Source organism: Rhinolophus ferrumequinum, chromosome X (genome assembly GCF_004115265.2).
Source record: "Rhinolophus ferrumequinum isolate MPI-CBG mRhiFer1 chromosome X, mRhiFer1_v1.p, whole genome shotgun sequence".
In the NCBI taxonomy this organism is placed as follows: domain Eukaryota; kingdom Metazoa; phylum Chordata; class Mammalia; order Chiroptera; family Rhinolophidae; genus Rhinolophus; species Rhinolophus ferrumequinum.
This window is the reverse complement of record NC_046284.1, coordinates 480,861-507,868: the sequence shown is the minus strand read 5'-3', so window position 1 is coordinate 507,868 and position 27,008 is coordinate 480,861. Positions and strand designations below refer to the sequence as shown.

Below are 27,008 nucleotides of genomic sequence, written 5' to 3'. Positions count from 1 at the left end.
GGACAAACAGCTCTAAGGCATTTTTTGGAGCAAAAATTAATATAAGCAAAAATTAATATAATTAAATAATATGTTAATATAAAATTAATATATTATATTAATATATTAATATAATTATACCTGATATTATATGATATGATATTATATAAGACCCGGTCTTATAGTAAAATAAGACCGGGTCTTATATTAATTTTTGCTCCAAAAAATGCCTTAGAGCTGATTGTCCGGCTAGGGCTTATTTTTAGGGAAACATGGCAATAGTGTCATGGATCTCTGGGGAAGCTGTATTTCCCATGCTTTCTGAGCAGCAGAGGAAGCTGCTTATCAGAGTGTGATGCAAAACAAAACAAAACATTATAAAAAGGAAAAATGATATTGTCTGTTGTCTGAGTTTCTGCAGACTTTGCAGTTGCCTGTTCTAGTCCATTCCTGAGATCCCATAACACTCTTGACTTTGGGTTTTACAAGACACCTCTAACTCTTTAAAATCAATTTCCCTATTTTGCCTGAAGCAGCTTACATTGGTTTTGGTTACTTGTAGCTGAAGAATCTTAGTATAGATACCTTACTCAGGTTGATCATCCTGCCTAAATCCCTGGACCAATTTCATTTCATTTGTCTTTTACCACCTTGTCCAGAACAATGTCCAAGAACGCCCTCTACTTTCCTGGCTTTAGTCCCTGCTCCAGCCCCTTTCTTTCCACTGGCTGACATGCTGCAGTTCAATTAGTTACTCTTGCCAGTGCCCAGGGGGTTGAGCCAGGGCCAAGCCACAAGTCACTGCCAACAAAGTAGCTGCATTTATTTCCAGTCTGTAGTAGTAGATAATTTATATACGTATTTAGAGTCTGTTGGAAGTTGTGGAGAAAGTGGAAGGATAGACAGTTCCAAAGTGAACATAGATACCAAATCAGTAGAGGAATGAAACACATTTGTTAGATAATCTGTAGGAGCTCAGCCAGGGATCTCAGAGGAGACAGAGCAGATGACTGAGGTAATTCTCTAAAAATCAAGTTGCCATGTCAGGCTAACTGCTTTGTGGTGCATAGCTTTGCTTTTGAGACAGGGAGAGCAGAAATATAACAAAGAACTAAAGAGTTAGCAACCAGACAAGACAGGAACTCCAAGGCAGGGAAATGGGAGGGGAGAAGGTGAAGGAAAAAGGTGACAGGATGGAAGAAAAATGAAGTAGAAAGCCACAGAGACAAAGCAAAGCATTCTAAAAGCACCAAGTCAGGAACCAGTTGACTCATCTGGACGCCAGCCAAACCAGACAGGGTAGCCCCATGTTGTGTTGATATAGCTAGTAGAGCCAAGAGCTTTGAAGACACTGATTTGGTCTTTCCTGATTATTTCGGCAAGACCACACTCCCACCTCCCATACTTATATCAACATGATTTGGGTGAGCTCCTTTCTAATCGCCACTGTAGGCCTTCAACCTATATCAAATGATCCAGCATTGTATCAGAGGTCTCCGTTTCTCTCTATCCCTGTTTCCAGGCAGAATATTGATAGAGACGTCACAATTGAGCTTGCAACTAATATCTATCATTACTTGGCGCAAGTTTTAGTGTAAATGAAATCCAGATCTTTATATTTGGTCATTTTATCCAGGGTAAAGTGTTCCATTATAATTCATGAAAAATTCAAGAAAGAACAGAGTGTCTATTCAGGCATAATTAGTTGCAAGAAACCCACTCAAGTTAGCTTATATAAAGTGAAGTTTATTCTAAGGCTATGAGTAGAGTAATAGGATGGAAAGAAGAGTACAGAAATACAACAATAAATATTGTAACAAGAATGGACCTCACCAAGATCAGAGAGGGGGCATAGTTTTGGCTTCAAGGTAGCCCTAGAGAATTTCAGTAACAGGTTAGAGTCTTTATTCTAGTGACTAAATGACTGCTTCTTTGCATCCCACTAACACTTGGCTGCCTCTAACTATTCATTATTACTGGTAAATCTCCTTGTGCATGGCTTGTCATGGCTTCTCCAGTTCCAAGTATACCTCGTGACCTTTCAGCTGTAACAAGTCACTGTTTGTTTTTTGTTATTGTTGTTTTGTTTGATATTTTAGATTTAAGAAAGAAAGTAACTGATTAGCCCAGCTAATTTTTTTCAAACCAGCCCATGTCCTTGAGAAAGGTCTTCTTTCCCATCACAAAAATTTAGCTGTGGCCAGGACAGGGAGGACAAGCAGAGTCATATGGTAGAAAAAGTGACTACTTAGGCAGCACCAGCTGTGCACAGGGCCATTTCACTTACAATAGTGTATGGGTAAAGCTTGCACCTTAACTAACATATATGCGAAGGAGAATTATAGAAGTCTTCAAGAGCAGAAGACAATGGAATATGACATAAAGTGGGAGGAAAGAAAATGGCTGAGACACTGGTGCCTACAACAATGAAAACTAATATGAGGGACCAATTAAACCTGAGAAAAGGCCTCAGACCCAAACAGTAGAAAGGTTGTTATGGGGCTCCCTTACAGGGACATGCATCGTACATCTACTTGGAACCAACCACTTTATATTTATTCACTCATTTTTCTGCTCTTATATTATCCCTGGGAAATAATTATTATAACCCAATTGTACAGATGAAGAAAATGAAGCCCCAAAAGTAACTATCTAAACTTATGAACAAAAGAATGACAGAGGAGGGATATAAAGCTAGGAAGTCCAAGGTCTGTTCCACATGTTCCTGTTAGCAAACAGGAAGCCCTCATTGGTGGGTATAGATAGTGGCCATCTTTGTGGAGATAGGCGCGTAAGTAGAAAGTCAGGCAAATGTCCTGGGGAGTTGGACTAGCCTTCTGGGGCCATCTGAGTTAGCGTGATTTTAAAACCAGGCAAGTCATGTAAGTCCTAGTAATAAGCCAGAGGTCAAAGGATCAGACACCAGGGAGAGGGTAAGTGATAACAATTACTTTAAAAATGACCTTATGACCTCCCCTCAAATAGCCAGCCCTGACAAAGGACCCTTTGGGGATCCATAGGCATCAGGCAAGGCCCTGGAAATTGGTCCTTACTGATGATAATGTTATTGAATAATGAGGGGAGGCGGGGAGTAAGGCACAGGACAGCTGATTTTGGAGTTGTACCTCCATTTGAGGCAGAGAGGAACCCAGAAGACAATGTCCTGGACTCCCAGGGACAGGCAGATCAGAGACTCCTAATTCCTCTTCCACATTCCCCTCCCCTTCCACAGGAGAGGCAGACGCGGGTGGGCGGTGCGCAAGGGGTCCACCCAGCTCCTGCCGCCTTCCACGCCTCCATGCCTCCATCTCGGGACTCTGATCCCCTCACTGCCCAGAGCCTTCCTTGAGGGGGGGGGGGGACGACAGAGTGGGCCTGGGGGAAGCAGGAGCTGACTCCAGGAGCAGCACGCAGGCTGTCTGAGAAGTCAGTCATGGCAAAAGACAGGTTCACTAACTTCCCTACTTTCTGTGAGGTGGGCTGGAGAAGAGGTTTGCAACCTGGCATTCAGTTCCCCCCCTGGGCCTCACTTTCCCGATCTGCAAAACAGGTATAAGAGCAGCTGCCTCCCCGTGTGTGTGTGTGTGTGTGTGTGTGTGTGTGTGTGTCTGTGTAAGCCCTTGTGTTCATGGTGTGTGTGTGTGTGGGGGGGGGGCTTGTGTTCATGGAGCTGGAGGGTGAAGGGCGTGTGTCTGTGCACCCTTCCTCCAGGTGTGTTGGGGGAGCCGGAGGCGAATGAATGAGGAGGCAAGTAGCTGCAAGATCTGGGACTGATACGAGGAAAGTGACCTTTGCAAGACTTTAGGGCCTCAGGATCTGCAAGGCTGCCCCCCTCACCCCCCACAGCACAGCCAGCCTCCACCTTGGAAGAGGGAGGGTGTATGTGGGGGGGTGTGGGCGGGGAGTGGGGGTGATCACCCACCCGGCTCCCTCCTTCCTGAGTCTCACTTAGGCAGGCGGCTGAAGGAAGCAGGCTGCAGAGCAGACTGGACGAGTGTTGCGGGGGGGGGGGGGGGGGGCACTGAGGAGGGCGGGTCTTGGAGCCCACCTGGTCCTTCCCAGCATTCCTAGGGCTCCGTGCCGCTTTGCAGCAGGCTCGGCACGCCCAGGAAATGCTGCTAGCTCACCTGCGTGAAGCTGGGGCGGCCGTTGGGGGCCCGTTCTCCCCGGGTGGGACCTGGGGACGGCTGCTGGGGGAGCTCCCACCAGCGGGGTCGCCCTCCGAGTGCGGGGACAGCTCGCGTGGGGACTGGCCGTCTTGCGCAGAAGCGGCCCACGGCGCTGAGCTGCTGCTGCGTGGAGGCGGCGGCCCCGCAAGCAGGCGCGGCCCGGGGTGGGAGGTTGCAGAGCCGCGCGCCGGAAGATGGCTGCTCCGGCCCGAGCCGGCCTGTCCTGGAGCCGGTTCCCGCCCACAGCCCCCTCGTGCCCGCGGGCCTCCCGCCTGCAGTCCCCGAGGTCGCCCGCCAGCTGCGGCCCGCCCCCGCCTTGGGGCCTCGGGGCCTCGGGCCCCATCTGGCGGGGAAGAGAGGTGGCGTTGGGGGGCCGCCTGCCCGCGCAGGCCGGGCCCCTCGAGGACACCGGGCGCAGCGCTGGGCCGTGCGTGGGGTGGCCGCTGAGGCGACGTCGCCGCGGTCCCGGTGCGGTGGCGCGGGCGGAGGCGGGGGCGCGGGCGCGGGGATGGAGCAGGAGCGGGGCCGGGACACGCGGCAGCTGCCGTCTGTCCGTCTGGCTCCCGGGACAGACAGTTGGCTGGGGGGCAGCCCCCCATCACCGCGCGCCCCTCCGGCCTCGCCGCCCCCTCCCCGGGTTCGGGCTCCGACACGCGGGAGATGTGAGCGCTGAGCTGATTTGATGGCGCCGCGTCCGGCTGCGCAGGAAACCGACGGCGGAGCGCTGACTTCTTCCGGGCGGCGCTGGCCCCGCGGAGGGCCCTGCCGGGGCGGCGGGACCCGGGTGCTGCGGCCTCGGGGCGGAAGCGGCGCCGTGCCCCCTTCCTGCCCCAAAGGTGCTGCGGTCTGTATTCTTTAGGCCGCAACGGTCCGAAGAGGAAAAGGTATCTTGGAAAGAAGATAGTAGAAATTCCTTCTTTTGTTTCTTCTCTTTGTTCCGCCTCTGCTCCTTTCATTCCTGAAATCCCTGGGTTCTAGCTGAGTGAACGACACAAAGCAGGTCCATAGAAAATGTTGCTGAAAACGACTTGAAAACCAAGCACGCAACTCTGCCTTTGGTGGCCACTAGAGAGAGCTGAAAGGCAGGAATCCAAAAACCTAAAGCCAAGCCAGCTGAAGTGCCTTCCTTGTGTCTGTGTAGTTTCCCCTCCATTTCAGCTTATTAGAATTTCAGTACTTGCTTCCCGGCTCTGTTTCAAACCGGCACCCACCCTATCTAGGTACCAGCTGTCTCACACCTGGGAAGTGGCAGAGAGCTTGCTGCTGGGAGCCTCCTCAGACATGAAAAGACCCTGCAGGAGTACATATGCTCATAAAAATTATGGGATTCCCCAACTTTGAAATGAAATGATCCTGAATGATCAAAAACAGACTGGGGTCCTAGGGCTTCTGGGGCAGGGAGCCAGGGGACAGCAGACCTCGGGTGAGAGAGTCAGTGGGAGGAGATGATGAGGCTGGCATCCTGAGGATGTCTGCACTGAGTCAGGAGAGAAACTGCAATAGCCAGCAGCTGGGTGGACAACGACCCTCTCAAAGGAAAGAAACCAGTCCTCGCTCATCGCCTCTCCCCTGCCTAGTGTGTGGCCATAGGGAGACAGACTGTGTGTGTCTCTTGGATTGCTAGAGGTGGAAGGGCAGTAGGTGGAACCAGCTCTCCAAGGCCAAGGCTACATGAAGGTCTGCAGTGCTTGTGAAGAGAATCTCAAAGGTATGTGTCAGTTAGGAGTGAGGGTAATCATGAAAAGATGGGGTATGCAAAAAGTTACACTTAGGTTTCAATTTTGCTTGAAACCAGTTCTGCTGACAACCTTTTGGAAATGGTCTCAGCACACTGTTGTTGAATGAAGTGGGCAAGTCATTTTCCCCTCCTTGGGTCAGTTGTCCTCAGCTGTAAAAGGAGGGCTTTGGACTGGACTGGAAGTCAGTTACCTGAGTTCAGGTCTCCACCTGCTGTCACTGATGAAGTGTGTGAACCTGCTGTAGCCCCTTCCTATCCCTAGGCCTCAGTTTCCCAAGTAAAATTTCATGGACAGTATAGACCACGGAGCCCGTAAGGTGACTCCTAGCTTTGTCATCATTGTAGGTGCCTTTTTTTTTTTTCAAATTTGTTTTTAAACAAATTTTTTAAAAATTTTATTGGGGAATATCGGGGAACAGTGTGTGTCTCCAGAGCCCATCAGCTCCAAGTAGTTGTCCTTCATTCTAGTGGAGGGAGCAGCTCACCATCCCATGCAGGAATTGAACCAGCAACCCTGTTGTTCAGAGCTCACATTCTAACCAACTGAGCCATCTGGCCGCCCCTCTAGGTGCCTTTTGCATCACCATTAATGCCTCTTGCTTCTTGCTGTGGAACCCAGCTATACCAGTCCTTCACATTGCCCCATCAATAACAAAGGAGACGATAGGGGGCTTGAGTTTGCAACATGGCACGTTTGTAGCAAGGTGATGGCTTTGGCGGAGCCTCCACTGCAACTCAGCCAATAAGTATGTTCTCATTTTGTGAAGTAACCACTTTCCCACTTCGGAGCTCCCTTACAAATCCAATCCTGAATGGTCCACCCAACTCCAAACCCCTACACAGCTCCTTTTCAAATTTCTGCTCTTACAGACAGTATAGCCCCTGCGAGAAATATGATTTGAAATAAGATTTCAGTTCTGAAGCCAAACTTCTTGCTGTTAACCAGGTTAAGACTATTTCACCCTTGCAGGCAACACACATACCAAAGCTAGATTTTTCGATCTGTTTATTTTGTTCCAAACCTTTTGAGGATTTAAATGTACCAGGTCTCAAGCTCCCAAGTTTTGTTCGTTGTCCTAGATTTGACTGTGCATGCATGAGAGGCTGCATCCTATCTTAAATATTAATACTGTGCTGCTTTGACCAACCAACATTCTCTGCAAAAGCACACAAGCCCACACATGCAGATGTACATATGTGGAAGAAGTAAACTGACACTTCCCCCCCGCCTTGTGTTATGCGACACTTGATAGGGCAGATTTGGGACCTGTGAATGACTTTCGTCCATCTGGAGAGAAGTGGGTGGTAGCCTGATTCTTAAGGCTACTCACACCAGGAACAACAAAGAAGGCCCTGCATCTGCCTTCCAGTGACTTGCTGGGGGTGGGGCAGGGAGGAATGGAAGCAGGGGCTTTGTTGCTCCAACATTTTCAATGGTCTCCTGGGGCCAAGCTTCTCCTTTGCCACTGCTGTTTGAGCTGACAGGATAGTAATTAGGCCCATTACTATTCAGAGGCAAGAAGCAATGTGTTTTCCTTTGGAGAGTTGGTAAGAGCTGGACTGGGACTCGTGGAGGAGGCTCAGGACTTGAAAGAGACCAACCAGCTGCCTGCTTGTAAGGGAAACACTAATGGGATCGCTGTCTTTGGAGCCCCTCAGGGGCAACCTCATTCTCCTGGCCCTCGGATAGCCTTGGCTTGGGATGGAAAGTCACTGTTAGCTCCAAGTGACAGCCAAGGATGCCTGGCAAGAAGATGAGGAAAAGTGTGGGTAATAGGAATACAAGAGACAAAGGCCCAGAACAAGGAGAAAGAGATACAAAGAGGTCGAGTGAGGGGAGAGGTTGAGCCCCTAATGAGGTGAGCTGTGCTAGCTAGCTGCACACAGTCTGGCTGGGTATACTCTTCAGTAAGACTGAAACATCTGGCACCTAGTTTAGAAGGGTGAAGATGGTCCAGAGTCTACCTTTCCTGGTATCTTTAATGCCCATTAAGCACAATGGCCCAGGATACACAGCATGGGGGACACATTGGTAAAGGCTAAGAAGATATTCCCTTCTTGAAGAAACCTATCCAACCCTATGTGCAGCTGATGCCTCTACTATTTTTGGGATCCAAGTTGGGAATGGGATTTTCCTTAAACAGTCCCTTTCCTGGCCTAGCCTCGGTGGAAATATCATGACTAATGAGAAAGTGAGGAGTTAGTATTTCACCAGGACAATAACTATTGCCCCTCTCCCTACCATGCCACCCCCTCTGCCTGCTGAGATGAAAGGGATTTCTTCACATTTTGACAGGTGATACAAGGATGGGGAACTGGGAGGGCTTGCGGGTTAATGTTTCCACCTGGGAAATCTGTAAAAATCTGTGAGTGGTGTTTAAGGTCCCTTCCCTATGTGATACTCTATTCTTCCAGTCTATGATTACAGCAGCTTGAGCCAAAAAATGAGATGTGGCTCAGCCTGAGATGAGTGGGGGTGATGAGTGTTAGGGGTGGGCTGGGCCAAAGTAAGGCTCATTGGCCCAACCTCTGGGTCCCTCCTTTCTTTAAGCACCCATGTGTCTATGACAGTCAAAAAGAAATAGAAGGCGAAGAGAAATGAGGAAGTAGAGGGAAAAAAGGATGAAGGGAAGGAGGCAGCTCATCAGTACCCAGATGGGACAAGAAGTGCCATCCTCTTCCTCCCCCAGGGGTTATAGGGAGAGATTCCAAAGGCCTGGGGGTGATCCCAAGCTTTCCTAGATCCTGGGAGAAGGACCCTGGCAAGTTTAAAGGCATTCAACGGAGAGAATTTGGTTAATGAGGTTGGAACACCTAGAGCTTTGGCTCCAAGGGAATAGTCAGGTGTCTGCAATGCTGTGTGCACAGGTTTGGGAACAAGTGTGCTGGTGGCAAAAATGTAAATGCTGAGCGGGGTGGGGTGAAGGGAAAGGGTTGGGGAGGAGCACACATTGGCAAGGAAGAGGCATTAGATTGCTTCCTCAGGGGTGGGGGAGCCTGGTAGCAGCTCCCCATTGGGGTCTGGGTCAGGTGCCAACATCTTGTCCTTGCTGGAATCCCTTTGCCCTTTCTTGAACATCCTTTGATGCATCAGAGGCACGAAGAAGAGGATTACAGCTCCAATGATTGGGGGCACACCAGCAAAGTAGAAGGCCACATGGTAGTCCCCAAAACAGTTGCGGAGGAGGCCTGAAACAGGAGAGAAAAGTTAAGCTCAGCTTTGTCCTATTGGCCAAAGGTGCTGACTTTTCTGGGGGCCCCCTCAACTTAAATACTTCTATTTGGAAGAAATAAAAGCTCGATTACAAGCACAGGTGGCTCCTCCCTGATGTACTGGAGTTGCAGGCTCTTGAGGCTAATGTTAATTGTGAAGGAAGCTAATGAAGGTTGTTTAGGGAACCCTAGTGGCCAAGTTCTGGGATGTGGCCTTAATGAAATCTCTTCTACAGCTCAGTTCAGAAGCCAGTACAGGAGGAGGAGGCTGTCTCTAAGTCTTGATAAAACCAGGGCCCACTTTCTCTTCTCTCCCTGCGCAACGGAAGAGAGAGGATAGTGGATGAATACCACATGGTCAAGACGGCCAAACCCATTTCTCTCTCTAACCTGGTGGAATCAGCCATGCTGTGTATAGTAAAACTCCATTGAAACAGATGTATAACCATGAAAAGCACGTTCCCCAAAATGAATCCAAGCACATATACTGTGCTTAAACAGAGTAAGAGGAAAAGGGACTTCAAGTACAGGTGTCCAGGACTCGCCCCCTCATGTCTTTCCTGTACTATCACACTCACCTGCAATGGGGGGCCCAGCAATCATCGGCAGGGCCATCATGCCCAGGAGGTAGCCAATGGCCTGCGAGGCTTGCATTGGGCCCACCAGTTCAAATGCAATGGGAGCCATGATAGTGATGAAGAAGCCATCGCACAACCCCAGGAATAGGCAGACAACGATGAGGCCCCCAAAACCCCGGCACAGAGGAATCATCATGGACATCAGGCCCAAGAGCAGGAAGGAGATGACCTAGAGGAGCAAGGGCCTGAGGTCAGTCATATTGCGCTTGCCAGTAGCAAATCGCACCTTCTTTCTCAGGCTCTCATTCCTACCATGTATTAATATAAAATGGGCCCATGGGGTGTCAGCAGAGAGAACACTTGGACTGAATAGTTACTTAGGCCCCTTCTAAGTCTTACATTAAAGGATTCAAAGTTTTTAAGACAGCTCCTATTTAACTATGACTCTGTGTTGTTACTGGCAGTGAATATGTTAGGTTAATCAGTTGCTTTTTCAGAGGATAAGAAATGTCCTGGCCATGCCATCTGAGAAAATCTCCTTCTTGTGAGACTTTTGACCTTTGCCAAGGTTGTTTGGTGAGAGAAGTCACAATCTAGGAATAAGAACCCAGATACCCACTGTGGGGACAGAGTCCCAGAGAGCAGTTTCCAGGCTCTCGGCCTCACGTGCAAAGGTGCTGGCTCGGGTAGTAGATGGCCATCAGCTGTAACCACTTAGCCATTAGCCACTGATATAACTGCTATGGCTGAGCTAGCAAGCACAGATTGCAGTTAGCAAGTGGGGTTAGTTGCAGATCGTGTGGCTCCTGCTTCCTGTATCTCCAACCCAGCCGCCAGCGAGACTATAGTGGTATGACTCCCCTATCTATGGCTCCGTGGGTGTTCCTTTTTGGCCTCACCATGTCCTGCGTTCTGGTGCAGGGAGCAGGAACTGAGACCCCGCATAACATCCTGAAATTACACCCACCTTCCTCTCTAGGAAATTCATACATAACTGTAAGATAAAATCATACCTACCTAGCAACAACCAAGCCATAATGGTATGACAATTAAGAGTTAATACTATTATATAACACAAAGAATCCCATTAACTGATTTCAATCAGATTTAATTACTACCTATTGTATCAAGCTGCCTCTTAACATCCTCCGTGAGGCCTTGCCAATGTTTGGCAATTAAGAATCACTCTTGGAACTGAGAATCAGACTTCAACAATTGGCCCAAAGTGAGGCTGACCTGTACTGTAGGTTGTAACCATTTCCTTTCCAACAGACTGTCCAGCGGCTTCACCCCAAACACATGTGCCTGTCTTCTCAAATAGTGCAAACCACAGGGTATAGTGGGGTGGCTCTTTACAACCTGAAGCTATGTGTACACTCCTTTCCTCTTCCTGGCCTGTACCCAGAAAAAGAAATTTGTCCATTGTCTTGTGCTCTCACCCTGAGACACTTACCAGCAGGATGAGATTGGACAGGTCACTTTCCCTCTGTGGGCCTTAGTTCCTCAATTTGTAAAATGAAGGAGTTGGACTACAAGTTGATGAAGATATGTTTCAGCCATAACATTGTAAGATTGTTTTATATTGTTCTAAGTGTTAAAAGTGGGTCAAGTAAGAGTGAAAAGGGGAAGAGAACGATGGGTGAGTAGGGGAACTGGTCGGCAGAAGTACTTGGCCTAAGCCTAGTTGTCGTGCGGGGCGTCCGGCGGGGTCTCTGGTCCCGCTCCCCACACAAGAACGCAGGATATGGCTAGGCCAAAAAGGAACACCCACGGAGCCATAAGTAGGGGAGTCATATTTCTATACTCTCGCTGGCGGCTGGGTTGGAGACACAGGAACAAGGAGCAACACAATTCTCAACCCTCACTGTGCCGCTTGCAGACTCAGCCACCATCTTCTTGCTAGCTCCCCCTTTTCCTGCTAGCATAGCCACGGCAGTTATATTCATGGCCAATGGCTCACTGGTTACAGCTGACGGCCAACTAGCCACAGCTGCTGGCCATTTGATCGCAGTCGATGGCCATTTACTACCTGAGCCAGCACCTTTCTATGTGAGGCCGAGAGCCTGGAAACTGCTTTTTGGGGCTCTGTCCCCACACTCCACCCCTACAGGGTCTCGCCTCACAATCTACGCGACAAGCGTCTTCCGCGAGGGGCCCTGTGCGAGGAGTCTGGAGGTGAATGTTATTTCCTGGATACAGCCAAGCTCTCTGGTCACAGCCAGGGTTTCTCAGGGCACCACCAGTACTTCTGGGCACAGCCAGACTTCCTGGACTTCTTAGGGTACCACTAGTCTCCCCAAACACAGCGAGGGCCTCTCAGGGCACTGACACTCTTTCTGGGCACAGCCAGACTTCCTGGACTCAGCCAGGGCTCTCAGGGCACTGCCACTCTCTCTAGGCACAGCCAGACTTCCTGGACACAGCCAGGGCTCTCAGGGCACTGCCACTCTCTCTGGGCCTCTCAGGGTACCGTGCTGGAACAACAGCGGCTCACAGTCAAGGTGCTTACATATTCTCGATGGCGGCCGGTCAAGACACAAAAGCAAACATCCGCCAGTTCCCCTACATGGTGGTATGTTCCCAAACAGTCAAGTGGTCCATTAAATTAGGGATGGAAGGCAATTCCCCATAGTCCATAGTCATTTGCCAGGGCTGTCCTGGGGGTGAAGGATGACCTTGACCTCACCCTCAGCTCCCACGGAGGACTCAGCAAGCCTTTCCTCCTGGGACTACAAGTCCTGCATCCGGGCTGCCTCAGCAAGCACTTCCCAGCTCACAGGGCCGTAACAACCTTCGCTTTCTCCGGCCTCTGCTGGTTGGGGAACCGTCCACGTCTTCCCACCCCTCCATGGGGGTCCAGCTCTCCGGCAGCTGCTCCTCCTGGTCTTCCTGTGACTGAGTGTTCATACGCACAAACTGCTCCACTGCCCTTCGGAGGGCTTTGGCCGGCACCATACCCTGCTTGCTGCGCCATGTGTCGTGTGGGAGACCCTGCTCGCTGTGCCATTTGTCATGCAGGGCAGCCTGCGGGGTCTCTGGTCCCGCTCCCCACACAAGAACGCAGGATATGGCTAGGCCAAAAAGGAACACCCACGGAGCCATAAGTAGGGGAGTCATATCTCTATACTCTGGCTGGCGGCTGGGTTGGAGACACAGGAACCAGGAGCAACACAATTCTCAACCCTCACTGTGCCGCTTGCAGACTCAGCCACCATCTTCTTGCTAGCTCCCCCTTTTCTTGCTAGCATAGCCACGGCAGTTATATTCATGGCCAATGGCTCACTGCCACAGCTGCTGGCCATTTGATCACAGTCGATGGCCATTTACTACCTGAGCCAGCACCTTTCTATGTGAGGCCGAGAGCCTGGAAACTGCTTTTTGGGGCTCTGTCCCCACACTAGTTCTGCTTCTCACTAGCTAATGCCTTTGCCTCCCTTGGAGGAATTAGCTGCTGCCTCTCCTCAAGACAAAGCTTGGCCCAATCCTAGCTACTCTGATTTCCTTTGGCCTCTTGGAGTTAGCATGTGGAAGAAGCTGAGAGAGCTACACATGCTCGCATGTAAAAATCCACCCAGATAAGGCAATTGCTGATATTTGCATGATTGGTTTATATCAGTTACAAGCTTTTGGTTTGACCTTGTTCAAGTGACTTATCATCTCTGGGACTTGGCTCTGCCTTTTGTCACTTAGGGTACCACATGTTTCCTGGGTCTGCTGTCACCCCTCCATAGGGTTCCACATTTGGATACTTTCCGGTAAATCCATGTGCAGGAACAAAAAGCATGAGATTAGTCTTCACTGGGGTCAGCATCTAACTCCTGGCCTCAGTTTCCCTCTTTCAGATGGGAGAGCAATTACTCATAACAAATTTATTTGAAAATATTCTTAGAGGTTCCATTTATACTGTTCTTTCTGGATCCTCACTCCATCTTGATGAAAGAGGCAGAATAAGGATGCTTATATTCATTTGAAAGCAACAGAAACTGAGGCTCAGAGAATTTTATTGACTTTCCCATGTTGCACAAGAAGCTGGTGTCAAAGCTGGGACCCACGGTACAGCAGTGACACACCCTGCCATTCTATCTCAAAGGGTGAGGGTAATCTAGCATCTGTTCCTCCCCAAAGTGGACAGGGTGGCCACACTCACCTGCAAGTAGATCTTCTTAAGTCCAGGAATGGAGTCACTGACACGGCCTGACACAAGGCGCCCAAGGCCTGAGGTAGCCCCAATACACACCAAGAGCACCCAGGTCTGCTTGATTTCCAAGAACTCCTCTTCCACATATTTCATCTGAAAAGCATAGCACCAGGCCCCCCAGGACAGGAGAAAGAAGAGGAGCTGACTGGTGAACTGCTGGCATACCCAGAACCCTGTACCACTTACTTGTTTGGACCATGGCAAAAACTACTGCCCCTGCAGCCCCCTCCCTTGTAGCCCTAGCTCTGGGACAAGCTCTCTGCTGCTTCTAAGAGCATAAAAGCCTGCATATCCCTGAGCTCTCTGGATTCTGGGCTTCTGAACAACAGCTGAGTGGGATGGGTGTCTCCAAGCCTCTTCCAAGCCCTGGTGGGACACAAAATGCAACGGTTCTCCTACAATCTCCCCATTCTGCAACCCAGAACTGACAGACTAGGGTAAAATCAGCTCATTATGGAGAAAGATCCACCAACTTTCAGGTTTTAAGTGTGTTAAGAAACATGAGCTGTACGGAAGATAACAGCTGGACTATAACCAACAGTTGTTTGGCCAAATAAATAAGGTGGATGATGATTAAATCTAACTAAATGTGTTTCATTATGGGAGGATTCTTTTGATACCTTTAAAAGATTGCTACACAATATGAAATGAGAGAGATCTGATATATGTTAAATCATTTGACCACAAAGAACAGCATTCCATAGAACGTACTTTTAGAAAACCTTATCTTTGGGTCATCTGGGCCAGTCTTCTACATCCCAGTGATGCTTATCTTCTCATGAAAATCTGTCTCGACTTTTCACGGGGTGAAACTACAGGCATAGGCCTTCCGCTAAGGAACTCCCCAGATTTCCCCTCCAGTCTTCCCTCAAACTGTGCCTTTTCTACTCTGAGTCTCTCAAACTGCTAATTTGACCCTTTTTCCAAAGGTCCCAGTTCTGCCCTTTCAATGTCCTCCACCCCTACCCTCTGGACTCTAAGCAGCTTAAGGGCAGAGTCTTGGGGCCAGGTGGGGTGGGCCCACCCTGATATTCCTCACCAGGTGTACATAGGGAACGAAGTAGCCAAGGGCAGCAGCAGCAATCCCAAAGGCCCAGATGCGGTAGGTACGTTGGCGGAACACTCGCATGTTGAAGTACTTCCTGAGTTGAGCCAGAAAGCGTTGGCACAGGGTGCGGACACCTCTCTTGCTTGGGGTGTCCTGGGAGCTGGGCAGGAGGGGCCGGTAGGTGAGCGAAAGCAGTGTAAGAATAAACATGAAGGTACTCAGCACCTGGAAGGTTTGGGCGAGCTTTATCTTAGCCCCCAGCGTTTTGATGAGAAGGGGGAAGGATATGGAGAAGATGCTACTCCCAGCAGACACTACACCATTGGCCAGACCCAGGCGGCGTTGGAAGTAGTGGCCCAGGATGACGAGAGATGGCTGAAAGGCGAAGGAACAGCCACAACCAAAGAGAATCCCATAGGTGAAGTAACGCAGGCTTAGCGAGCTGTGGGAGAGACACCAAGAGCTATCCTCAGCAGCCTGATCAGCAATCTACCTGTCCTCCCGTCACCCTCCTGACACCTGCATCCCACATCAGTAACCCACAGCCCCACTTACCACTGACCCTCAGAACACACAAGCAACAGGACCTTCTCATCCCCATTTTGCAGGTGGAGCAGCAGAGGCTCAGAGAAGTCAAGTAATTTACTCAAGGTAGCATAACTGGGGATAAGCAAAACTTGGGCTTGACTCCAGGTCTGTGTGACCCTAGTTTGAATCATAGCACTTCATCAGAGAGGACTGTTCAAAAGAAGGGCATAACCAACGTATGCAAAGGCTGGATGAGGTGCTACAAGGAGTAAGTCAGTACCTTTGAGAGAGCAGTTTCACCTACTGCTCACCCAGATAGCCAAATCTTTATCCCAAGTAACAACAAAGGTCTGCAAGGACTGGAAGGTTGACACCATACTTAGGACTTTTCGGTGTCTTTCTCTGTGCTCAGGGCTCTTAATATTTCAGAGAATGGCTGGTGGTCTCCTGAGAGATCGCCCCTCCCCAACCCTGCCCAAGGTCTGACTATTCCAAGACCCTTTCCTCTAGGCCCTACATGATCTCCTGAGGTTCCCAACATAGCATGGCTGCTTGACGGGAAGTGGAGTCTCAAAGAAGTTGTGGGTCTGGCCAAGTAAGACAGGTTCTGCGTCAAAACTCTTAGGCCCTGCTGTGGCCATAGGCCTCTTTACCGGAAGGCAAAGCATCAGCATGAAAAAAGCTGTGGGAAGGTTAGCTTGGCCAGCTGTCTGCCCCCAGACAGTATTGGCACAACCTACTGAAGAGTTTTGTTTTTGAAGCTTTCACATATTTTGCAATAGTTTTTATCTGACCACTTAATTACCTGATATTCTCCATGGTCAGGCAGTTCTTCCCAATAGACAGACCCAATCATCGTACTAAAGGCCTATGATGTGGAGATGATGTGGGGCTATCATTTCCATTGATTTCCATCTGCTTGATGGATATGAGAAAGTACTGGATCTGAGCAAGGGCTTGGCTTCAACACAGTTGGCTCCACTTGGAACCGTTAGCTAAGACAACTGCTCCTGTGCTATCCGATTCTAGCAACCCCTTGGGATGGCCTGGGCTGGGGGCATTGTCCAAGGGACAGGAGTTACACATTCAGGGAGGGGGTCAGTGGGGGTAAACCATGGAATTCAATTCAGGTAGATCTATTTCCAGCTGGGCCCGCAGGCAGGAGGCCACTTAGTAGGCCTACATTCTGCTCCACCTCACACCATCCAAAGAAAGTCAGAGCCCTGATTCAGACAACTGGAAGGACTACTTGGAGCTCTAGCCACAAGCAGAACCATTTTTCCACTGGATGTGAAGCCACTCAGAAAATTTCTTGGCTCTGAAGATGTTCTTACAGAAAAGGCAAATGGGGTGGGGGGAGGGGCTTAGGGGACTGGAGAACAGAACGCCTAAGGAAGAGTGCCAGGAGAAAACACATCTGAGCCCCTTCCCGTCCTGTAACTGAGCTCATGTGGACCGGAAGGGAAATGGGATCCCTATGTTGCTAATTTGTTTATACTTCACTCTGCTCAGCCTTAAAAAACAGGGCTCTCCTGCATTGTGTGGAGATGAGCTGATTCTGAGGCCTAGCTCCTTCCCACAAGGAGCCAGACACCAGATTGCTGAGGGCAAATGAGGCCAACCACTAGAGTGGTCCTGAAAGGGGTTGGAGTTGCTGTGTTGGGAGGACTGAGCCAAGAAACCATTGCAGAATGGTAAGCTCTGCTGGAGGGTGGGATGGGTATCCAGAAATGCTCGTCACAAAGAAAGCTGGCTTATCCTCACAGGACCCAGTTGTGGCAGAAGACAATTATCATTCTCTGATGTGAGTGCATTGTCCTACAACAGCCCAGGCAGATTGGAAGTAGGAGGTACCATAGCTTCCAGAGTGTCTTTGGCTGAAAGTCAATGGAGTTCTTTAGGAATCCCATATTCCTCAGTCTGTGGTAGAGGGTTTTCACTTCTCCCCTTGCCTACAGACATGCGTCTGCAGGGCTGGCAGAAAGAAAATGGAAAACGAACTTGTATCTTGCTCCTTGCCTGACATAACTGAGTTTTGCCAGTAGGACCATCAGGACCAGAGTTTGACTCTAGCTTAGGCCTAGCTTGGTAGCTGGGTGCTGGGTCTGTACCTCAGTGGGGGATGCTGCTAAACATTCTTTCTCATGCCCCAAACATGAATCCTTATCTGTCCCAAATTGTCCATACATTGGTAGCCACAAATATCTGGAAAGGGGTCAGAAATGCTAAAACAGCTTTTGGCTCAGCTGATCTCTTTTTACAGCATAAGATTCCTTTAGGAATTCTGTAATGGTAGGTGTCCACATGAGCTCACTCTAAAAGCTCATTCCCAGGAAGACAGGTGAGGTCATGAGATGTTGATCAAAGGGGAATAAAATGGCAGCACTGGAAGAGACCTGAAAAGACCATCAGTGGCAAAAACTGGACATGGGCCCAGCTGTATGAACTCCCAGGCATAGGCTCTTCCTACCACTTTGGAACTCTTGGGTCCTCTTTGGTCACTGTGTCCTGGGGACCCTACTTAGGTGAGTCCTATTTCACAATGATCCCTGAGAGTAGAGTCTATGAGGACCTTACATGGAAAGGTCCAAAGGGGATTCTGCAATGAGAAGAGTGTCCCTAGTTGAAGCCTGGAAAGAAGCCAACCCTCGGGCTTGAGCAAATGGCCAGCAACTCATAGCCTTACCTGGTGAAGGAGCTGGTATGGAGTCCGATGAAAGCGATGGCAGCCCCTGCAGTTGCTGTGATTCGGCAGCCCAAACGATCAGTGAATATACTCACAATGGGAGAGCAGAAGAAGATCATGCCCATTGAGAGGGCTCCTACCCATGCTGCAGAGGAAATAAGCACAAAGATGCCTTCGCTTAATGTGGTATCTGGTGGTGTGACTGGTGTCTCAATTCTTCTGTGGCCTTTGACAGGGGGCATTGCATTGGTCTGCACTGCCAGTCAGCTACTCCCTAGTGGTCAGAGAGGCAATGTGAGAAGCAGGAGTCCAGTTCATAACTTCAGAGCTTGCGCAACGAAGCTTTAAAGATCAAGTCTATACCTTGGGCTGTTTGATAGGAACGTGTAACTGAATTCAGACCAATGGAATGTGGGTATAAGTGATACACACCACTTCCAGAACTGGACTATAAAAAAACTTCCATGAGTTTTCTGCAGTGAACTTGAAAGCCATGTATTAAGACTGGCAGAACTGCCCTCAGTTCTGTGTCGGTCCCTGAATAACTACATGCCGTGAATGTTACATAAGAAATAAATGAAGAAACTTCTCCTTTAAACCACTGAATTTCTGAGGGCCATTTGTTACAACAGTTAAACCGACAGACACTAAAACAAAGAGTTCCCTCCACTACCATCTTAGTGATAAAGAAACATGTCCAGAAACTTGACAAGACTTACCAAACATCACACAGCAAGTTAGTGATAGAGCTGGGACTCAAACCCAGCTCTCCTTATTCCTAGTCCAAAGTTCATTGTATTATATCTTCTATTGGGATGAGTGAAGCTTCCCATCATTGGAGGTGTGCAAACAGAGTCTAGATATAAAACGGGATTCAAGCACTAGGGTCAGATTGGGACTAGCCAACATTTTAGGCTCTTCCAAGGATGCTAAGCCAGATTTATAGCCTTAGGCACTGGGCCACTTGGTTCCAGGGCCAAGAAGCATGGGCATTAATTAAGCCTTCAGGAGCTAAGGTAAGGCTTCTCTTGGTCATTGGAACAGCCCTGTGAAGATGGTAAGATTAAAGAGCAGAGAAGGCCACAAACAAAGGCAACCTGGAATTTTACGAGGACGTAGGATATGTTCAGGAGCCACTCGAAGATTTCTAAGGTCATGTAACCATCATGGTGAAATCCTTCATCAGAGCCCACGTTGGGCAAGTCATGGCTCCAAACTCAAATAAAAAGAATTTATTTTGTTTATAAAGGCTCTTAAGTGTCAATAACAATCCTCACCAGGGAGGAAGAAAGTTGTCCTTTTAACTTATATTTTTCCAGCCCATTTCTCCTTCCTCAGCCCTCAGAAAAAAAGCCCAAGGGTTTGTTTGTTTGTTTATTTGTTTGTTTGAAGGCTATTATCAAGTTTCATCTTGGGCCTCTCTTTTCTAGGCCAAATAATCTTAGTTCCTTTAACTTTTCTTCTTAGCTTAATTTCTAACTGTGTAATTATATGTTCCAAGTCATCATCATCATCAATAGGCATTCATTGAGTATCACCTGAGCAGGGCACCAGGCCAGCTTCTGGCTCTCAATCGTGGAGGCCAAAGTAGGCCAGTCTGAGTGATGCCAGGGCTAGCTCACTGGCTGTGTCTCTTACTTCAGTGCCTAATAGATTGTTCAGATCCCCACTGGGAAAATTTGCTGCTTGGCTCCCAAAGTACTGGCCTGGGAGACCTTAAGTCTCATCATAGTTTTACCTCTTACCTTGCTATTTCACCTGTTAGCTGTGGGACCTTGAGCAAGTCACACAGTACTTCTCTAATCCTCAGTCTTCTCATCTGTAAAATGGGGATTAAAATTCCTGATGTACTTTCCTCAAAGATATTTTTAATGATGATCAGATGTAAGAGAGCTTTGTAAATACCAATAGTCACATCATATACAAACTTTAATGCAAATGGATCATAGTCTTAAATGTAAAACTTAAAACTAAAAAGAAGTTCCAGGGCGGACGGGTGGCTCAATTGGTTAGAGCGCGTGCTCTCAACCACAAGGTTGCCAGTTCGACTCCCGCAAGGGATGGTGGGCTGTGTCCCCTGCAACTAACAACAGCAACTGGACCTGGAGCTGAGCTGCGCACTCCACAACTAAGATTGAAAGGACAACAACTTGAATTGGATGGAGCTTAGTATGGGTCCTGGGAAAAACACATTGTTCCCCAATAAAAAGTCCTGGAAATACACACTGTTCCCCAATAAAGTCCTGTTCAAAAATAAATAAATAAAATAAAAAGAAGTTCCAGAAGAGAGTACAAGAGAAAATCTTTCTGACCTTTAGTTAGGCAAAAATTTCATATATTTACAAAAGTATGATCCATAAAAGAAAAAATTGATACATTACAGTTCATCAAAATTTGAAACGTCTGTTCTTGGAAAAATACTGTTACAAAAATGAAAAGGCAAGCCACAGCCTGGGGAAAAAATGTTTACAATCTGATAAAAGACTGGTACTCAAAATACAAGTGTGAGTTGACTCTCACAACTCAATAAGATTAAAACAAACAATACAATTTAAAACATTGCAAAAGATTTGAACAGACATTTATTTACACACACACACACAAGCACACACAATATGAACGACAATTAAGCATATGAAAAGATGCTCAATATCATTAATTCAAGAAATGCAAATTAAAACCAAAATGAGATAGCCCCTACACACCTACTAAAAATGCTTTTAAAAAATGACAATACCTAGTACTGGGGAGGATGTTAAGGAAATGGAAATCTCATACACTTCTGATAGGAAAACAGATCAGTGAGTACCAGAAGGAAGGGTGGGGGAAAGGATTCATTACAGAGGAGCCTGAGGGAAATTTTTGGAGTGATAAGATGTTATAAGCCTTGACTGTAGTGGTGGTATTCTTTTGTCAAAATTCATAGAACTGAGCATGTAAAAAGGGTGAATATTATCACGTGTAAATTATACCTCAATAAATCTGATTCCAGAACATTTCAATCACCTTAGAAAAGAGACCCCAAATCCATTTGTATTCATTCCCCAGCCCCTGGTGCAATCACTAATCTGATTTCATTTCTAAGAATGTTCAAGTGTATTGTCAAAGAGGAAAAAATACTTAAATTGAGTAAATCATCTTACTGATATTTCAAAAACTAGAACTAACAATTGTTTGGCCCTTCTTGAGAACTGATTATTGGGCTTGGAGCTATCTTTTGTACAGTCAAAGAAAGTTCAAATTATATTCGATGTAGCTTTTTTAAGTTAATGACATGTATCCATCATTATGGTATCGTATAGAATACTTTCACTGTCCTAAGAATCCTGTACTCCCCTTATTCATCCCTCCCTCCCTCCCAACCCCTGACAACCACTGATCTTTTTATTGTCACCATAGTTTTGCCTTTTCCAGAATGTCATACTGGTGGAATTACACAGTGTGTAGCCTTTTCAGATTGGTTTCTTTCACCTAGTAGTAATATGCATTTAAAGTTCTTCCATGTCTCTTCATAACTTGATAGCTCATTTTTTTAAGCGCTGAATAATATTCCATTGTCTGGATAGATGACAGTTTGTTTTTCCATCACCTACTGAGGTTGCTTCCATGTTTTCACAATTATGAATAAAGCTGCTATAAATAATCATGTGCAGATTTTTAATGTGGACATAAATTTTGACTCATTTGGTTAAATGCCAAGGAGTGTGATTGCTAAATTGTATGTTTAGTTTTGCAAGATAATGCTAAACTGTCTTCCAAAGTGGCTGCACCATTGTGCATTCCCACCAGCAGTGAATGAGAATTCCTGCACAGCCTTGCCAGCATTGGTGGTGTCAGTGCTCTGGATTTTGGCTCTTCTTATAGTGCTGTAGTGGAATCACTGTTGTTTTAATTTGCATTTCTCTGATGATATATGATGTTGAGTGTCTTTTCATGTGCTTATTTGTCATCTGTATATTTTCTTTTAAAGATTGTATTGGGGAGGGGGAACAGGACTTTATTGGGGAACAGTGTGTACTTCCAGGACTTTTTTCCAAGTCAAGTTGTTGTGCTTTCAATCTTAGTTGTGGAGGGTGCCGTTCAGCTTCAGGTTGTTGTCCTTTCAGTCTTAGTTGTGGAGGGTGCAGCTTAGCTCCAGGTCCAGTTGCCGTTGCTAGTTGCAGGGGGCGCAGCCCACCATCCCTTTAAGGACTCAAGGAGTTGAACCAGTAACCTTGTGGTTGAGAGCCCACTGGCCCATGTGGGAATCGAACCGGCATCCTTCAGAGTTAGCACGGAGCTCCAACCGCCTGAGCCACCGGGCTGGCCCTATTTATTCGATGAGGTGTCTGTTAAGGTCTTTGGCCCATTTTTAAACTGTGCTGTTCATTTTCTTGTTGAGTTTTAAGTTTAAATTCTTTGTATATTTTGGATAACAGTCCTTTATCAGATATGTCCTCTGCAAATGTTTTCCCCAGTGTGGCTTATCTTCACATTCTGTTGATACTGTCTTTTGCAGAGAAGTTTTAATTTTAATGAAGTCCACCTTATCAATTATTTCATGAATTGTACCTTTGGTGTTGTGTCTAAAATGTCATCATCGCCATAGCCAATGTCATGTAGGTTTTCTCCTGCTATTGTCTAGAAGATTTATAGTTTTGTAGTTCATATTTGGTTCTGTGATCCTTTTTGAGTTAATTTTTTAAAAAAATTTAAATTTAAGTATAGTTGGTATATAATCATATTGGTTATATTCGTTTCAGGTGTACAATATAGTGATTAGACATTTTTATACCTTACAGTGTGATCACTCCATTAATTCTAGTAATCATCTGCCACCATGCAAACTTATTACAATATTATTGACTATATTCCCCTTCCCCCTATATTCACTCATCCTCCCACCCTCTCCCTTTGGTCTCTGTATTCTTTGATGTGACAAGTGGTTTTCTATTGTCCTAGGTATTTTGGATATTATGTTATGAGACTCTGGATCTTATTTAAATCTTATGTTTTAGTAGGCTTACTGAGACATTGTACCAGCAAGGTACCCACGTCATTATCACTAGATGGGTGGGAGAGATAGGGGTGGAAGTCTGTGTTCCCTGCTTAGCCTCCATTGACACCCTGGGGAGGATGGGTGCCTTGTTACTGCTGAGCAGGGGTTGGTGTTCAAGACTTTCACTGGACTTCCTCTGATGGCTTCTTCAGCTGCAGATTTATGAAGCAAAACAAAAACCCAGGCAATTCATCACTGTGTTGTTCCTCAGGACCTGTGGTCCTGAGCCCATTGGCCTTTTTGTCTCTACATTTCTGTCTTCTTATATTTCTTTTATATATGATTTTCAATGTTTTTAGTCATTATTCATAGGAGGAATAGGAAAAAATACCTTACTGTAGTTTTTAATGCTAAACATATATTTTTTTCAGATGAAGCCATCCATATGTGATATTCATTTATTTAACGGTTATTTAACATCATTTCTGGCACAGACAAATGGCTACCCCATAGGCATTGAGGATGCTAAATGAGTGACATATGGTCCTTGCTTTCAAGGATCTTACAGTCGAACAGGGAACACATTTTTTAAAAATAGGGTAATAAAATTTATAAATTTCATGGTTCAAGACCAGAGTAAATTTTTCTATTTAAAGATTTTCAGAGAAGTCAAACATTCCAAGTGAAAGAAAATTTGCTATATTAGGGGAAAGTAAGGTAAGCTAACAGCTAGGTTAATGACTGAAGAAGAATAGCATGATATAACAGAAAACATTTAAAAGTTAGTGGGAAAGGTTATCAGAGGACACTGAGTAGGAGAAAAATAATCAAGGGATGACTATATTAAAAAAAAAGAACCAACACTCATAATAATGATGATGATAATTATAACCATGTTGATGATAAACGAGTGCCATTGGTTACCCTTTACCTTTCTTGCACTCAGTTTTCTTTTTTGGGAAATACAAGGCATTGGTAGAGGTTTTCTAGAACTCTTGACAGTCCTTGGACTCAAAGCTAGTGAGATTTTTGTTGTTACCCATGTTATTCTTTTTTTTTTTTTTTTTTTTTTTAGGACTTTATTGGGGAACAGTATGTACTTCCAGGACTTTTTTCCAAGTCAAGTTGTTGTCCCTTCAGTCTTAGTTGTGGAGGGCGCAGCTCAGCTCCAGGTCCAGTGGCCGTTGCTAGTTGCAGGGGGCACAGCCCACCATCCCCTGCGGGAGTTGAACCGGCAACCTTGTGGTTGAGACCCCACTGGCCCATGTTAGAATCGAACCGGCAGCCTTTGGAGTTAGGAGCATGGAGCTCCAACCGCTTGAGCCACCGGGCCGGCCCTACCCATGTTATTCTTGATCTTATATGAAGAAGACAAAGAGATTTTGATGAAGCAGCTGAGATGTGGGAGAGATTGGAAGGGTGAAAAGTAGATTTTTACCAGGAGATGTAGAGGCTCGTCTTTCTAAACAGACCTGGGAAAATCAGATGTGGCACCCCATAACTTTCCATTAGGCAGAGAGCATTATTTTCAACCCACAGCTTCACTAAGTGCTAAACAAATGCCTAATTTCTGACTAACAAACTTTCCGTCCAACAGAGCCCTAAGACTTTGAGGATGAACTATGTATAAACCCACCATCCGCAGCTTTCATCCAGTGGTTCCCAGAGTTCTCTTTGGCCTTAACCACTATCCTCAGATGAATTAAGTACTCCCAGAGAGTTGGCCCCAAAAAGCCTGTACCTGAAGTGAACATAATGTCTGTATTCAGCAAGTACACCTCCTTCCCCTTTCTAGGCAGCCACAGCCAGCTGGACTTCTGTTGGGCCTGGGCAGTACAAGAGCAGAACCGTGGCCTTTCCAACTCCATTCTGGGCCTATTGGCCCTCAAGATTCCTTATGCAAGAAAGTGTTTTCACTCAAGTGCCCAATTAGTGCCCTGGCTCCTTACCCAGGCTCATAGGCTTTGAAGTACTGGGAAACTGCTCAGAAAAGAACTCAAATGTTAGACTAGATTTCTCATTACTTGGCTGCCAAAAGCCAACCTATCTGAGCTCTCCCTCTGAATTGAAAAAGGGTGAGAGGGTACTCCAAGAGCCAAACTCTTCAAATAAATTACAGGCTTTCAAAATTCCTGTTGTCGTGGGGAACTAACAGAAGCTCAAATTAGGGAATGATGGAGCAAAGCCAAAGAAGAGGCAAAGCTAGATGACAAAGGGTAGATGACAAAGAGAGGTGAAGGAGGGGGGTAACATAAGGGCTTCCTGATAAGGTGCACAGTACGATGAAGGAATAACAAATAGGATTAGGAGTTCATGTTCTGACGCTTAGCTATCCAACTGCTGTACCCAATGCTAAGTGGAGAAAGTGGCACTACGAAATGGAGTCTCTGTTGCCAGAAATATCCCCGTATTTCTGCTCCATATCCACTTCTCTTCAGAGTCCCCAGAACATGGTAAAGAAACTAAACCTAGTTGGGATAAGTGGGGGTGGTAAGAATGACATAGGTAGGGCATGGTGACCATGTGGAGTAGGTGGCAGGCAGCTCAGGACTGTGTTGATGGTATGCTGGCACATCTGGCCAAGTGATCAGCACATTAGTCAGATGACTGAAAGCATTGTTGGAACACATTTAAGAGGAGGCAAGTGAAGACACTTCACGGGTCACCCGGGCAGCTCCAGAGTGGAGAGATGCAACACCCTGGTCTTCCTCGGGGACTGAGATGGCAGGAGCTCTCACCTCCATTCTCTTTGTGGCTGACCAGAGAGTGACCTCCAGCTGAGCTTCATTTATTAACTATTTCTCTAGCCTTGTGCAGTGGTCAGAGTTAAGTAGTAGGTAGTTACTTTTCAAGTGAGTAGATGAAATACTTTTTGTTCAAGGAAGCTGATTCCAAACCTTTTTTTCATTTTCTGAAAAGTGCTGTATTGAGAAGCTTTCTTCCAACTCTCAGCCTCTGTAAGCCCATTTACTTTGGTAGCTACTCACCGTCCATCTATTGTGTTTAGAACTCTACTCCAGATTTGTACCAAGGCTTTATTTAAAAATTCTAAAAGTATTTTCATATTGTCCTGGTATTTGATCCTGCCAATGGTTTAATTTTTTTCTTCATTAGGACATGGTGGTGTTTTTCCAGGTTGGCACAGCAATACTGGAAAACATTCTTTTTCAAGCATTTCACATCTAAACAAACCCATTTTTAACCTTCCACACTCTGTCTCAAGCATACCAACTTTAACGGGCTACCTACTTTTGAGCATCAAAACTTGTAAAGTCAAATAATCACTGAAAATATAAGTTATCTTATTACCCCCTTATTAGGTTATTTGGCTTCCTTCTCTCTGATGCTACTATTTACTTACTTCCATTTTTGGAATCAGAAGATCTAGGGATTCAGTTCCTAATTTTACAGATAGTCAGACTGAGGCCCAGGGAGACTCACACCTAGGAGCACCCATGTCAAGTCTGAAAATGTAGTCATTCTAACTCCTGTCCCAGTCTTTCAGGGGTGAATGAGTTCTACTGAATAGCCCACTGGTGTAGTACAATAGTCAGTTATCTACTCTGGTAGCTAAGTTATATCACACGTGATTCTTGGACCAAAAACTATCAGTGCTTGGAAGAACTACGAATCTAAACAATTTCCTCAGCTTTCTCTGAGAGGGCTGGCCAGCACCAACAGCCATAAATTGTCAGAAATTCACCTGATAAAGAGTATGGGAAAGAGGCAGGAGGCAGAGACAAATAGACAAGCAATTAGGAGACAGAAGGAGAGACATACATCTAAAACAGAAAGATTAATGACAAGGGCCTAATTAGAACTGCAGAATGTTAAAAATGAAAGGGTCCTCAAGAATCATAGGGGAGTACCCAAGATGGCTTCGCTGGTAAATT

The 27,008-nt window shown here is 46.6% G+C and overlaps 2 protein-coding genes across 4 annotated transcripts in view; both read right to left on the bottom strand.

The window, feature by feature from the left end:
• Window positions 1-4,102: 4,102 nt before the first annotated feature.
• On the bottom strand, window positions 4,103-5,104 carry LOC117024846 (translation initiation factor IF-2-like). The gene has a single exon (XM_033110447.1). It carries the CDS (start codon window positions 5,102-5,104, stop codon window positions 4,103-4,105), a length of 1,002 nt encoding a protein of 333 aa, XP_032966338.1.
• Window positions 5,105-6,887: 1,783 nt separating this feature from the next.
• The window catches only part of SLC16A2 (solute carrier family 16 member 2), a 70,024-nt gene continuing 49,903 nt past the window's right edge, over window positions 6,888-27,008 (bottom strand). The window contains exons 2-6 of one of the 3 annotated variants that reach the window (XM_033117142.1): window positions 18,138-18,282; window positions 14,915-15,083; window positions 13,825-13,968; window positions 9,678-9,906; window positions 6,888-9,075 (exon numbers count right to left, since the gene is read on the bottom strand). In XM_033117142.1, coding sequence (XP_032973033.1) covers window positions 8,855-9,075; window positions 9,678-9,906; window positions 13,825-13,968; window positions 14,915-15,083; window positions 18,138-18,282 — 908 coding nt within the window. In that variant the 3' untranslated portion in view covers window positions 6,888-8,854. Of the gene's footprint in view, window positions 9,076-9,677; window positions 9,907-13,824; window positions 13,969-14,914; window positions 15,366-18,137; window positions 18,283-27,008 lie in introns of all 3 variants that reach the window. The other 2 variants (XM_033117134.1, XM_033117124.1) reach the window with 2 other exon arrangements.